Genomic DNA, 13,772 nt, shown 5'->3' on the forward strand with positions numbered 1-13,772 from the left:
AGCAATGGCTGAAAAAAATCCATTTTGTTAGTACTTTTGTTAATACCTGACTCCTGGTCATTTTGTTGAAAGAAAGACTAATTGTCAATAGCTGTCCAGCCTTTATGAGCCACTTGAGGTACGGCAGATCTCCTGTATCTGCTCCTCAGTCATCTCTTTCAGAATGACGAGTTTACGTAGTTGTCTTGCATGGAACCACTTTCACACCTCTGAATATCCGGAGTCCTTTTCTAAAACTTAATTTCAAGATCTACTGTAGTCTTTCTCAGACAAGGGGACTGAGTGATGGGGAAACCCCAATTACAAGGAGCATGCATATAGGTGAATTGTCAGTTTATACAGTAATGTTCTCTATACCTTTTCTGGTATTTCCTACCATGTAGCTTTGTTTTTCTGACTGCTGTTGCACACTGAACTGACGCTTTAACAAAGTTATTCCTCTTAATATTCAGATCTTGCTTCTGAATAGTAATGGCCAATTCAGAGCCTGTCATTCTGTACTCAACATCCAGATACCTGTCTATGTACCTAGGTTTGCATTTGTCCGTCTGAATTTTACCTGTTATCATAACCAAGTCTTCTAAGGTTCTTGCAAAGCTCTTCTGGTGGCCCTTGTGTCAAGTATCTGAGATATCATTGCCAGAAAACTTTTTCACTTTCTTGGTCTTCAGGTTGCCGTATCAATCTGCAAAACGGTACTAAGTTTTGCAGAATTCACTGGTGACTTCCCTCCCTCCACTGTGGGACCCCTATTAGCGAGTCCCTAATCTTTCTTTCCTGTATTCTAATCAGTGGTGTGACCATGCAAGACCATTTCCTCTTACCCTGCATTTTTTTTTGAGTCCTTAACTTTTGGTGAGGAACCTCTTAACAGCTTTTGGAAAGTCAAGTATTCTGCATCAGTGACATTTCCCATAATCACAGGGGTGTCAGCCTTTTCTGGTAATACAGAAGTTTTTTATTAGGTATTAACGGTTGTCCTTCTTGAACAACTCTTTAAGGATTCCTAGATTGATGATGTAATGAGAGAGAGGGAGGCTGCTGGTTTTTATTAATAACATAATCCTGCAGACTGTTCAATACTTGGTTTCTTCTAGTCTTTAACCAGCTTGAATAGTCTCTGTGACCTCCTTTTATCTTTACTGCTGTGATGAAGTCTGAGTTCATCTGAAAGACCATTATATGCTAAAGAAAAGAAAGCTATTAATGTGTATTAGAAAACCTGCCTCTACTGTTGTTTGTTTGGAGAATGTAAATTTGTGTTGCATTTATAATAATTTGTTATATAATAATGATCTTATAAAATGCAACGTGTATCTTCAAAGCGATTATTAAAAAAAAAAAATCAGTACCTAATTAGAAAGTGTTCATTACTAACAAAATAGTGTTCTCATGAAACAAATACAGGGTAGAGCAAAAATTGAAAGTCATGCATCCGTAAGTGAATCATGGAATACACCCACTGACTACCTTATTCCTTCCATAGAAATGCATATGCTAGACTTCTGCATTTTGCAGCTTAGAACAGCAGGAATATGTACTATGGACAAAAATGCTAAGTAGCTGTATTACAGTATGGACAGTATTATTTAATCTTAAGAGCTTGAATGTGTCTGTGTAATCAAAGTGTGCACACTTCTCTCATGGCAGGTGAGGGCAGAATGGTAGCTTTCAACAAAACAACAGAGTGTTCTTACCATAATAAAAAGGTACTTTAATTTTCTTTAGATTCCATTGTTTCCATTAGATTAACATTTCTGTCACAGAGATCTACTGTTAGCAAAAAACAGAAATAGCTGATACATATAGGATGTTTGCATTTTGGTATATGGACTTTATCAATTATGAAGCATCTCGTATCATATTGAATACTGTTGAAATACTGGTCTTTATTGAGCAAATGATGTTTTGAATTCCAGGAAATGACCTTGTAAAAATGGAAGTAAGAAAAGGAAATTAGCCTATGTTAGAAACTCTCCGGGAGGGAAAATGAAGACAAGAAAGTCAGTGCAAACACAGCGGAATGACAGAGGCTGAATCAGAGAAAGGTGGGGATTTTCACAGAGAATGAGGAATGTATGGAGTGTGGGTGAAAGGTGCCCGACAGTTTTTCATGCCTAGAAATGCCCACTTAATCTTTCCAGAAGCTCAATAGTCTCTTCCAATTGTACCAGTTAATTAAAAATCCCACGCAGATCCAAACCCCCTATTTGCACTATGTCTTGCTACTCTGGTAATCTACTAGAGAAATCCAGCATACTTCAAGACAGACGATGTTTCAAGTGTGACTGGACCTGAATGTTTCAGAATGATGCAGCCAGCTGCTCGAAAGCCCCCAGCTTTGTGTCTGTCTGTTTTAACCCCATTCCCACTGGCTCCTCTGACTGTTCTTCTGGACTGCCATTAAACTGTGTTTCCAAAGGGGCTGCTAGTGTTTATGGATTCTCTCTTTTAGCAGAAAATGGTGGTGATCGCCAACAAAAGTAATGAGCCAGAAAGAAAATGGAACTTCCCATCAATGTGGATGCTTTCAGGCTAATGGGATCCATGTTGGCGGAGGAGGGAGGTAAGGTACAATCTGTTTTGGAGTGCCCGGGAGCACATCAACCCAGATAGCTCCCAGCAAGGTATCTTTCCCATGCACCAAATCATTTATGGTCATAGGGTATACTTTTACTTTAAGAATACTCTGGTCTTCCTGCTTGTGCTCAAAACCAGGACCTCCTGCAAATGGTGTAGATGCAGCGACACCACCTCAGGGTCGTGGTGTTGCAAGGGAGTATCCGGGACAGGTTGACACACCTCCTCCTGGTGACATGAGTCCTTGGAAAGAAAGGGAGTAGCAGTGACCACCCTGTTCACAATGGCCAAGCAGCTAAAACCATCAGCCTTCTCAGTGAACATACATCCAAGCCTTAGTGCTGTTTTCCATGAACTTGGTTTGCCTGGGGCAGTGGCACTGCTGCAGTGGTTGCAGCTAGGCTGTCTTGCAGAGCACAGGTTGAAGTTAAGTCTGAAAGTCTGTTCTGCCCTGCAGTGAAATACGATGAATTCTGGTGTTCTCATGCATTGTGATGTAATGTAAATAAGGTATGCTTATTTATTTTTGAAAATAATAAAAATAACTTAGTTTGCAGTATATGAACAGCTCTCTCATCAGGCCCTTCCAAATGTTTTAAGTGAGTCATGACGTGCTGGGCATTGATCTGGCATACCTCATACCTCCATCATGTGCAGTTAATAACATGTTTTTCTCATGCGTGCAAATACTTGCGTGTTTGTAGCACCTGACAACTCAGGCTGTAAATACGGGAGGGGAGTGCTGGGCGAGCCCGCCCCGCAGACCGAAAGGGGGTCAGCAGCCGCGCGTCCAGTCCCCCCAACCCCAAACTGAACTCAGCGGTGACATCTCCCGGCGATGCGGCTTTCCCCTCCCAGGCCGAGTACGCAGGCCCGGCCGCCACGGGCCTGGCCACCCCCCGGGAGCGGGGAGCCCGCCCGCGCTGCCCATCCCTGCCCCGCGTCTCTCCCCGTGTAAGGCAGCGGGCGGCCGCGAGGTTTCGCCTCTCGCCCTCGGCTCAGCCCGCGCGGCCGCCGGGGAGGCCCGATTGCGCCGCGCCGCTCCCTCCCGTGCGGCCGGGAGCCCTCACCCCCTGCCTCGCTTCCCCTCGGCTCGCCTCGTCGCCGGCGCGCCCTCCCGCCTGCTCTCCCAGCGCTCCCCGGCGGCGGCGGCGGCTCCCTGCTTCCGCCGGCCGCTCGCCCGGCGCTGCCTGCGTGGGACCGCCGCCATTTTGTGAGGAGAGGCGGCGGCGGGGCCGACGGCCGGTCGGTAGCGGTACGTGAGGCGGCGTCCCTGCGCTGGCGAGGAGGAGGAGGAGGTGGGGGCCGGGCTCCGCCTCGCAGCGGTGGGGCGGCGGGGGAGGCTGGCGGGTGGGGACGGCTCCGCGCCGTCTTGGTCTCCTGTGGGGTGTGTGGCTGCTGCCGGAGAGGAGGGCTGGGGCAGGCGGGGGAAGAGGATGCCGTGCTGCCCGGGAGCCCCGCGGGCAGGGGGCTTCCCAGCGGGGTCACCGCTGGCGGCAGGACGGGACCCTCCCCGTGAGCCCGTTAGGGCTGTAGTCTTTTTCGTCAGCCTGGCACTCTTCGTGAGCGCGTTTTGCTCCCCTTACCTGAAACGTTACTGAGTTTGTAAAGAGGTTTGTTGTGGGAAGTTCTCGTTAGGTGCGAAAGATTAAGTGGTGAGATGTGGCTTCTGATCCAACAGCGAGGGGGAGCGACCTCCATCCAGGCACCTCGGGTCTGCCCGTCTTCTCCGACCCGCGGGTTTCAGTCAGCAGAGCTCATCTGGGCGATGAGCTTCCTGCCGGTGCTTCATCGCTCTGAATTGCTTTGAGTTACGCAGGAAAAAAGCTGTCTGTAAACACACAGAGAGCTTTGTCTATTTTTAGACAGCTGATGTAAAAAGTAGTTGACAGACTGGTATGCGCAGTACGATTAATTCAGAATAAATTTACGGTATTTTGTGTACTTTGTTTACCGATTGTACCATACCAAACGATTGGTGATAACATCTGACACTTTCAGAGTCGGCTACCGAAAGTTTCAGAGTATAAAAGTTACGGTTATTTATGAACACTTAATTCGGCTTCCTTGTATTACAGTAGAGACTTGGCAAATTGATCAGGTAGGTCTTTGCTCGTTCTTTGACACCCTGAACAAACAGAGCTGGACTCTGAGCAGATCTCAAAGTTTACAGCCTTTTAAAATTTGGGTGGACTTTGAAAAGGACAACAAAAGGAGTGGTCTTGGGTGGGTCCTGTACTAAATTTCACATCCTTTTCAAAATTGATGATTTTGTTTGTTTTTTTCATAGCTTAGAAGAATGCATGTTTTGCTTCTATATCTTGTCTTAGAAACAACTAAACTCTCCGAGGATTTAAATATGACTGACTCTCAAAATGGATAAATTTCCTAACAGATAGTGAAAATCAAAGTTTTTCTTCAACTGCAAATGTCTAATACTGAAAACTAACTGTAGGTGGATCTCTCTGTATTGTTCCATGCTTCCACTGTTATTTTAAAGTACTGCATTACATTGCATCAACATTGTTGAGACCAAGATCATTTTTAAACAAGGCAGTTTCTAGATCTTTTCAGGGATTGAAAGTTGGTTTCTAGGTTTGCAAATGTATTTCCTAGACTTGAATTTTTTTGTAGTAACAGTAAAATGTACTTTTCTCAATGGTAGTAGTTTCTAACAACCGTAACAATTTTCTTTCTAGCATACTGAAGCATGTTTTTACCAAGATCTGTTAAAGTCAAGAGGACTGCTGATGATGACAAAAGTCGTACAGCTAAGAAAAATAAATTGTCTTCTGGAGGATCTTTGCTAGAGGAGACCACCGAGTTCCAAGACTGTAAGTCAGTTAGAACAGAAACTTCTGCTTCAAGATGCAATTTGAATGAAGTTGTACAAGAACTCACAGAACCTGTAGCTGGAGATGTTGGTGTTGCTAATACAACTTTGGGAAAGGACAACCAAAATACTGATGAAGATAGCTCTTCGGAAGAACCCATAAAATCCTTCAGCAAATCCCAGCGTTGGGCAGAACCTGGAGAACCTGTATGTGTTGTGTGTGGTCGCTATGGAGAGTATATCTGCGATAAAACAGATGAAGATGTTTGTAGCTTGGAATGTAAAGCCAAACACCTTCTACAATCTCAAGAAAAGGAAAAAAAGCTAAAATCTGATCAACTCACAAAAGCAGAATCTCAAGCAGAAACTCACCTGCTTGATACACCTTATTTCTACAGAGATCATTCCTTTATTTTAGGTTTGCGAGATGAGCAGATTGAGAACCTTAAACTGCAGCTGGGTATTGCTGTCCAGGGCCAGCAAGTTCCAAGACCTATTGTAGAGTTTGAACACTGTGGTTTTCCTGAAACTTTAAACCATAATTTAAAGAATTCTGGCTATGAAGTCCCAACTCCCATCCAAATGCAAATGATCCCTGTTGGACTATTAGGGAGGGATATTGTGGCTAGCGCAGACACGGGTTCTGGAAAAACAGCAGCCTTCCTACTCCCTGTTATTATGAAGGTTTTGAAAGAGGTAATGAAACTTCGTGTGTTTAGAGAAAGTGGTTTTCAACTTTGTCTCTTGGATTCCCAACGTAACTGAGAATGTAATTGCAGTGGTTTTTTTATTGACGTTCGATGATTTATTTGACTTTTGATTGATGGAGCGTTGGTTCTTGGAGGGGAGGGAGGTGCTGGTTATTTTTAATGACTTTGAATGTTTTTTCAATTTGGTCAGGAAATAAAGCAACTCTATTAATATTACCTAGTATACAGTTTCTCCTTGTTAAGAAAGATAAGTAAATTATGTTGTAAACTTCCTAAATGACTTAAAATAGAAAGTGAAAATAATTCTAGGCCCTCTGCAAGAAGTTGTTCCTGTATCTTGATATATCGGATGGCTGAACGAGATTTTTTTGGCATTTGCATAATTTCACAGAGTAATTTCTGTTGGAATATGTTCAGCTGACCATCAAATAACAACAGGAATTTGGAGTAATATAATTTCTGAAATCCTCTAGTTATACAGTCTCCCCTTTGATACTGTGGGAAAAAGCAATTAAGACTTTTGTTTCGTGAGGACATGAATGTATGATGACAAGTAATGGCAAATAGTATTCTGTACCTTCTGTGTGGTTCAGTATTGCTTTTTGCTTTAGTGGTTTTATTCAAAAAGAGATGCATAAGAATATATTTGAAAATTCTGGGCCTGATTCTAGTTGATGTTTTGGACTGTTTAGATGTCTTTATATATACACACACACATATATATACATACACATGTATATATATAGTGTGTGTATATATATACAAATGTGTGTGTATAATTTTTTTTCAAATGAATAAAGATTATTTAAGTAACTCTTTTAATCTTTAAAGTACTATAGCATTAGTTTTAAGAATGGAAGCATTATATAGGAGCATTTAAGAGCAGTGGAGTATTGCACTTCAGTACATCCTCTGTCTGATTATCATTAAAGTCTGCAAGACAGTTATATGCTTATAAGAACATGCACAAAATTGGAGCCTCAATGAATAATACTTAATTTCTCTACATGATCTTTTTCATTCTTCATCTTCAGGGTATGTTATGAGTTAGTGTATGTGTCAAGAAAGAATTTTGTTGTTTAAAATAATTATTTTTAATGTAAAAGAGAGATGAGATGTTAAGAGCATAAGGGTAATCTGGTTATGAGATATTTGACAGTCCCTGCCTTCTCCACATCTACGTAGATAGCTTTTTTTGTGGTGGTAAGTTGTTAAGCTAAACGCTGTTGCCACTTGAAAACAACTCAAAAAGCCCTTCTTGACACAAGTATTGAACTGTGTAGTTCCTTTGATGATGCACTGGGAAAGGAACAAACTCCTACTGTTGGTCACTTGTAAATATTCCAGTTAGAGACCAGAAAAAAACACATACTATCCAGAAAACTGTTTAAGTGAATTCGTGATTGTAGTATCAATATATGAGAGCTTTGTTTATTTGCTGAAGAGGTGACCAGTATTACCGAAATAATGCATCTCGGAGCTAGACCATTATTCTGCCTTTTTTTTCCCCTCTCTTTTACCCTACGTTCTTTTTACTTTGTTAGTGTGTGTTAACTGGAGTTAGGAATCTATATTAATCTGAGAGGAATTACTACCCTGTAATTTTGTGTTTTCTGGGTTGCAGAAGTATCAGTGAGGTGATAATTGGTTGAAGATCCTTATATAAGGAACAACAACAAAAAAATTTAAGACTGTACTACTTTAATGATTCATCTCTGCCTGGCTGACTAATAGTGGGGCAGACGGGCTATTAATTTTGGTCTTAAATTTCAGAGACATATGTTTTTGCTGTATAAAGTTCCTATCACTGCTTATCTTCTCTGGCTGATACTTAATATTTTTACTTAGTGGTGTGCAAGACAGTAAAGGGAAATAGTCTGTTCCTGTAACATCAAGACTTCTAAAAACTTTTTTTTAATGATGTCTAGACTCAACTAGCATCCTGTGTTTTGAGTTGATGTGGAATTTATTCTGAATTTCTGTTACAGCTTCGGTGCAATAACTAAAGTAGAAAAAAGCAATCTTTCAAATGACTACTAGCTTTGTGGGCCTTTTTTTGTTGTCAGGAAGCTATTCTAACAGTGTACTTACACATGCATTCATTTTTTGGTTTCAAAAGTTGAGTAATTGAGGGATAAACTTCCTTGGCCTGCATTGTTAAAGGTATAATCCCTTTCTACCTTCTGTCTTCAAATAGAAAGGGTATTAGCAGCCGAACTGTATCCACAGTAACTGCACTATATATTTTAGTATTGGGAGATTTAATCTTGAAAGCTTTTTATCTAAATAATAAAGCAATTCCATGTTCAACAGATTTCTCCCCTGTTTTCTAGACAGAAACTCCATCTGCCCTTATTTTGGCACCAACAAGGGAGTTAGCAATTCAGATAGAGAGACAAGCTAAAGAACTGATGGCTGGTTTACCAAACATGAGAACAGTTCTCCTGGTAGGAGGTTTACCACTGCCACCACAGCTTCACCGTCTCAAGCAAAGTGTTAAGGTAAGGACTATAGTGTGGAAAGATCCTGTGGAGAGTTATGTTTTCATGACATTCACAGAAAAGAAAAATGTTACTGTTGACATGTATGGACACACAAAGATGTGTTTTCCCTAAGTCTAAACTACTAAAATAATTGTTAGCTCTTGAAAATATTACAGTACTACAATTTTTTTTTTTTTTAACATTTTGACTTCTGATTAAACATATAATAGCTTTTTTGGTTTTTAAGACGTTTCATGTATGATATTGCTGCTTTCAAAGACTGAAATATGCCATTTTATTAGACAAAGAGTTGTAATTTACAACAAAAATAGTTTGTTTTTAACGCAGATTACATTGCTTGTATTTAGACACTTCCATTAGAGTTCTAAAAGGTCCATTTCCTTTTACGGCTTCATAATTTATTGTGCTATCCATAAAAGTTTTAAGACTTATTTGAATGCAAGTAATTTCACTAGTGCCCTTCTCACCTATGTGCTGTAACTTCATAGTTTTTCTAGGACAGACATCTGTCCTTTCATGGAATTTCTAACTCCTGGCGTTTTTTTGTTGTTTGTTTTTTTTTCTTTTTTTTAGGTTATAATAGCAACACCTGGAAGACTTCTTGAGATTTTAAAGCAAAGTTCTGTTCAACTGCATGGCATAAAAATTGTAGTGGTGGATGAAGTAAGTTTTTAGTTATCAGGGCTGTATTGCCTATACAGAGGTCTTTGAAGAGCCAGTGTGAGTGGCTAGTCTAACTGATTAAACATACAGAGTGTTCATTATAGAGGTAAAATATATTTCTTAAGAGAAAAATTAATTTTTTAACACAATTTGAAATGTGTTTGGACAATGCATGTTCTGTTGGCTATAAAAGACTTGGATACCTGACAGGGTAATACTGCTAGACCAGTGTGAACCATTTGTTTTTCATTTTCTCACTTAGCTTTTCTTCTCACTGAAAATATGCCTGCATTTGGATTATTGCATACACATTATGGTTCTTCTGTCAATTCAAGTTCAGGATTCTGCTGTTTATGGAAAAATCTGGTACAAATCTAATATTTTACACTTAGGTGGATACCATGTTAAAAATGGGTTTCCAGCAGCAAGTGTTGGATATTTTGGAAGACATCTCTCACGATCATCAAACCATACTAGTGTCAGCCACGATTCCAGCGGGCATTGAACACTTAGCAAATCAGCTTCTGCACAATTTTGTAAGAATAACAATTGGAGAAAAGAATCTGCCATGTTCCAATGTTCGCCAAATTATCTTGTGGGTAGAAGAACCGTCTAAAAAGAAAAAGCTGTTTGAAATACTCAATGTAAGTGTAATATTTTTCTCATAAGAACAACTTACAAAATTATCCATGTCTTTACACATCTCTGTCAGGTTCTCATCTTTAATTCTAATCTGTATATAGTGAAGAGGTGGAGTGAGGTTAAGCATATAACTGCACTAACTAGTTCAGTAGTTCTGCAGTGTAGGAGCTTTAATGGCAATTTCAGGGATTACTCCACCCCCGTCGCTCACACCTCCTTCTGCAGCAGCAAACTAGATTCCTGTGCTGGGATCCGAGTTAATTTTTTTTTTTTTTTTTTTTTTTTTTTTGTGATTTGTAGTATGGCATCCCAAAGATTTGTACTGGTTATCTGTGAGTGGTAGAGGAACAGGACTTTCTTAAACTGTCATAGCTGCTTTATGGCCTGGGAGTGGTTTGTCATTTTAAAAGTCATTAAAGAAACCAGTGAGAAAGCTAATTTAGTTCTTTCTTGAATTTTCTTTATATGAATAATAATAATAATATATGTCTTTTATGAGAGCTTTAGGGGGGAATTTCGGAGTCTTGGCTGAGGTTATCCAAGAAGTAAATAAGAATCTTTAACTGAACCTCAGAACGTAAAGAAATTCAGAATTACTGTGTAACATTTAAAGAAACATAAAAGCTGCTGACTTCTAAAAAATGCACGTGTTGATATAAAGCTGGGTTCTGAGTCTACAAATCATTATATGTTTATGATGGACAGATTGGTGTAGTTTCATGGCTGGTATCTTGTTCCTTCTCTAGAATCTAAGAACAACATTTATTCATCTAAATGTTGTTGATATTAGAGATAATGAGCAGAAGAAATTGAATCCAAGTTGCTGATGATGAGCAGCAAACTGTTGTAATACCTTCGTACATGAACTGTTTAATTTTACAGGATAAGAAACTCTTCAAGCCGCCCGTGTTGGTATTTGTGGACTGTAAGCTAGGAGCAGATCTGTTGAGTGATGCTGTTCATAAGATCACAGGATTGCAATGTACAGCCATGCATTCTGAAAAATCTCAGGTGGAAAGAACAGACATATTACAGGTTTGTGCCTACTAAAGGTATGGGGGTTCTGATAGATTTAAAATGGCCAATTTTTTTTAAAGGTGGCTTAATTTGAATGAGTTAAGTCATAATTTATGGCTTTTCTGCAGTAAAACCTGGAGTATTGCTGGGGGAGAGGAGAGACAGATGGGACCAAGCAAAACTGTAGATAATAATGCCATTTTAAATGCAGATAAATACTGGAGACTATTTCCTATGTTATTTGCTTTGAAATGGGAATTTAAATATTCATTTAACTTTAATTGATGATTTTTTAATTAAAATTGTGGTTTTGATCTCTCTTTAATTAGTTCTGTGAATTACATTCCTATTTAAATCAAGAATACAGGGGGACCATTCTCTCTTCTGCAATAGAATAATCCCCCTGGGTGTGTTCTTACATTGTATAACTGACCTTAGCCTATGCTTGGAGAGGTTCAAAATATAAATAAGGAAAAAAGAATTAATTTTTGTTTATTTCTCCCTTGCCAGGGATTACTTCAAGAGAAGTATGAAGTTATAGTAAGTACTGGAGTCCTTGGACGAGGGCTTGACCTTGTCAATGTCAAACTGGTAGTAAATTTTGATATGCCTTCAAGTATGGATGAATATGTACATCAGGTAAATAAATAAATTGCTAAAGCATTACTTGAAAACTATACTGAAATATGACATCCATCTATGGAAATTTAAATTTAAATGTAAATATAAAGATTATTTTCCTCTTCAGGATTTTGTTTTTATAGGAAAGAAAGAAAGGTGCTGAGTATCTGTTCTGTAAGTCTCTTATGTAAATTACTAAAATCTAGAACACTGTTCTTGTATCTCCTATATAAGTTACTAAAACCTAGGACAGTGTTCTTGTATCAGTTATGTTTGCAGTATTATTTTTCCTGTTTTGTACTCTCGTATCATTTTGTGTCTATAGAAAGCAAACCTTACCGTGTTTTTACTATCTGTGTGAAGACAGGCGAAACACCACTCTTTCTGCCGCAGATGTGAAGAGAGGCAGAGGAAACTGGGCTTGGTTGGGCTGGAGTAGAGATTTAGTTGCTGTCTTCTGTTTGGTAATGGGCGGTTACAGAGGAGACGGAGCCAGACTGTTCTTGGAGATGCGCAGTGAGAGGACGAGAGCCAACGGTCACAACTTGCTTCAAGGGGAATTCTGGCCTGATAACAGGAGAAAATGTTTTTTCACAGCGAGAGTAGTGAGGCAGTAGAACAGGCTGCCCAGAGAGGTTGTGGGACCTCTGTGCTTGGAGACACGTGAAACTCCATAGGACGAGGCCCTGAGCGAACTGATCTAACTTTGAAGTTAGCCCTGTTCTGAATAGGTGGGCAGGACCTCTGGAAGTACCCCATCTCATGAACTCCTGAAGTATTCTGGGTTACTAACTGCAGTACACCTTTCTGGTTTTTAATTATCTTTCTGCTGAAGTTTCAAGCAAGTAGTAAATAAATAAAAATGCTCTCTCCTAGCATCAAAACTATACCAATATTAACATACTGTCTCTTCCTAAATAGAGAGTCTTTGTAGATTCTTTTCTGATTTGTTTGAGCACTTTGGATAATATTGAGAAATAATTTTAAGTTACTAGAACATTGAAAGTAAAGGGCTTTTTTATGGTCATGCTTGCACATACCGTGCTTGATACAAGATACATGTATGTGCAATTGCTATAATAAACGTTTTTTAAAACATTTTGTTTGGACCAGATTTACTGTAAGCCTTTGCCCATAGGCTCTATCATATATCTCAGCATGAATATTGGACTTCTGGTATGTCCCATAAGCAAGTGGTAATTTTAGATGCATTTAAGCTAAAGCTTCAGATCTGCATATCCTGAACTCAGGAAGTTTATTAAAACTTTGTGCTTAGAGGATGAGAGAAAGAGATTTGGCCTTGTCACTTAGGTTAGTTGCTGTTTTGTAACAGAAAATAAACTTTAAGGATATATGAAAGACTTCCATTTAATATTGGTAACTTAAAATGAGTTTTTGCTTTTTCAGGTTGGAAGAGCGGGGAGGTTAGGTCACAGTGGAACTGCAATTACTTTTATCAATAACAACAGCAAGAAGCTCTTTTGGGATGTTGTAAAGAGAGTGAAGCCAACGGGCACCATTCTTCCCCCACAGCTGCTTAATTCCCCGTATCTTCATGACCAAAAGAGAAGGGAACAACAGAGGCTTAAACAATTACAGAATAGTCTTGTAACAGGAGATAATATTATGGACATTATTAGAAAACACGACAAAAATAATTCTCAGAGGTAATAAAGATATATTTATAGTTATGTAATTATAATGAAAGTGTGATTAAAAATAAACATGGAATTATGATGCCTTGTATATTGCCTTTTCTAAAGAAGTTTATATATTCAGTTTTTTAAGGAGTCTCATTTTTATCTCATCTTCATTTTGAAATACAGACTATTGCGGGTTTGAATTACAGTAGTGCCTAGTAAAAACGCTCTATGTAACCCTTTTTCAAAGCCAGTAGTCTTTGGTCTTGCTTGCAACATAAACTGAGAAGATACTCTTTATTTTTTTTTAATATTTCTGAATAATCTTGTGAAACACACTCTTCTGGTAATTTTTATGTCTTTATATTCAGGTAAGATCTTTGCAAAGGACACCCTCCCCCCGCCAAAAAAAAAAAATTGATGATGGGTCTCTGGAAACAAGCCTCGATCTCTTCCTGCTAGTTTACATAAAAGCTCCCAGTGGGACCGTTTCTCGGAATCCTGGGTGTGCTCTCGGGGGGGGCTCTTGTGAACATACATGCAAGTATTGTTTGTAAACAGT

General features: G+C 39.4%; 1 protein-coding gene and 1 long non-coding RNA gene across 7 annotated transcripts in view; one reads left to right on the forward strand and one right to left on the reverse strand.

Annotated features, from left to right (window-relative positions):
• Positions 1-13,316, forward strand: part of DDX59 (DEAD-box helicase 59) — a 29,824-nt gene extending 16,508 nt beyond the window's left edge. The window contains exons 2-10 of one of the 6 annotated variants that reach the window (XM_076337965.1): positions 1,920-2,048; positions 2,456-2,566; positions 5,280-6,109; positions 8,457-8,624; positions 9,201-9,290; positions 9,683-9,934; positions 10,815-10,967; positions 11,460-11,588; positions 12,978-13,316. In XM_076337965.1, coding sequence (XP_076194080.1) covers positions 5,291-6,109; positions 8,457-8,624; positions 9,201-9,290; positions 9,683-9,934; positions 10,815-10,967; positions 11,460-11,588; positions 12,978-13,241 — 1,875 coding nt within the window. In that variant the 5' untranslated portion in view covers positions 1,920-2,048; positions 2,456-2,566; positions 5,280-5,290 and the 3' untranslated portion in view covers positions 13,242-13,316. Of the gene's footprint in view, positions 1-1,919; positions 2,049-2,455; positions 2,567-3,557; positions 3,879-4,520; positions 4,682-5,279; positions 6,110-8,456; positions 8,625-9,200; positions 9,291-9,682; positions 9,935-10,814; positions 10,968-11,459; positions 11,589-12,977 lie in introns of those variants that run through there. The other 5 variants (XM_076337966.1, XM_076337967.1, XM_076337968.1 and 2 more) reach the window with 5 other exon arrangements.
• Positions 1,690-4,409, reverse strand: LOC143160260 (uncharacterized). The gene is made up of 2 exons (XR_012995357.1): positions 4,167-4,409; positions 1,690-2,823 (listed from the first exon to the last, which is right to left on the reverse strand). It is a non-coding gene; the product is annotated as an uncharacterized LOC143160260 (long non-coding RNA).
• Positions 13,317-13,772: the final 456 nt, after the last annotated feature.

Source organism: Aptenodytes patagonicus, chromosome 5, assembly GCF_965638725.1.
Source record: "Aptenodytes patagonicus chromosome 5, bAptPat1.pri.cur, whole genome shotgun sequence".
NCBI classification, from domain to species: domain Eukaryota; kingdom Metazoa; phylum Chordata; class Aves; order Sphenisciformes; family Spheniscidae; genus Aptenodytes; species Aptenodytes patagonicus.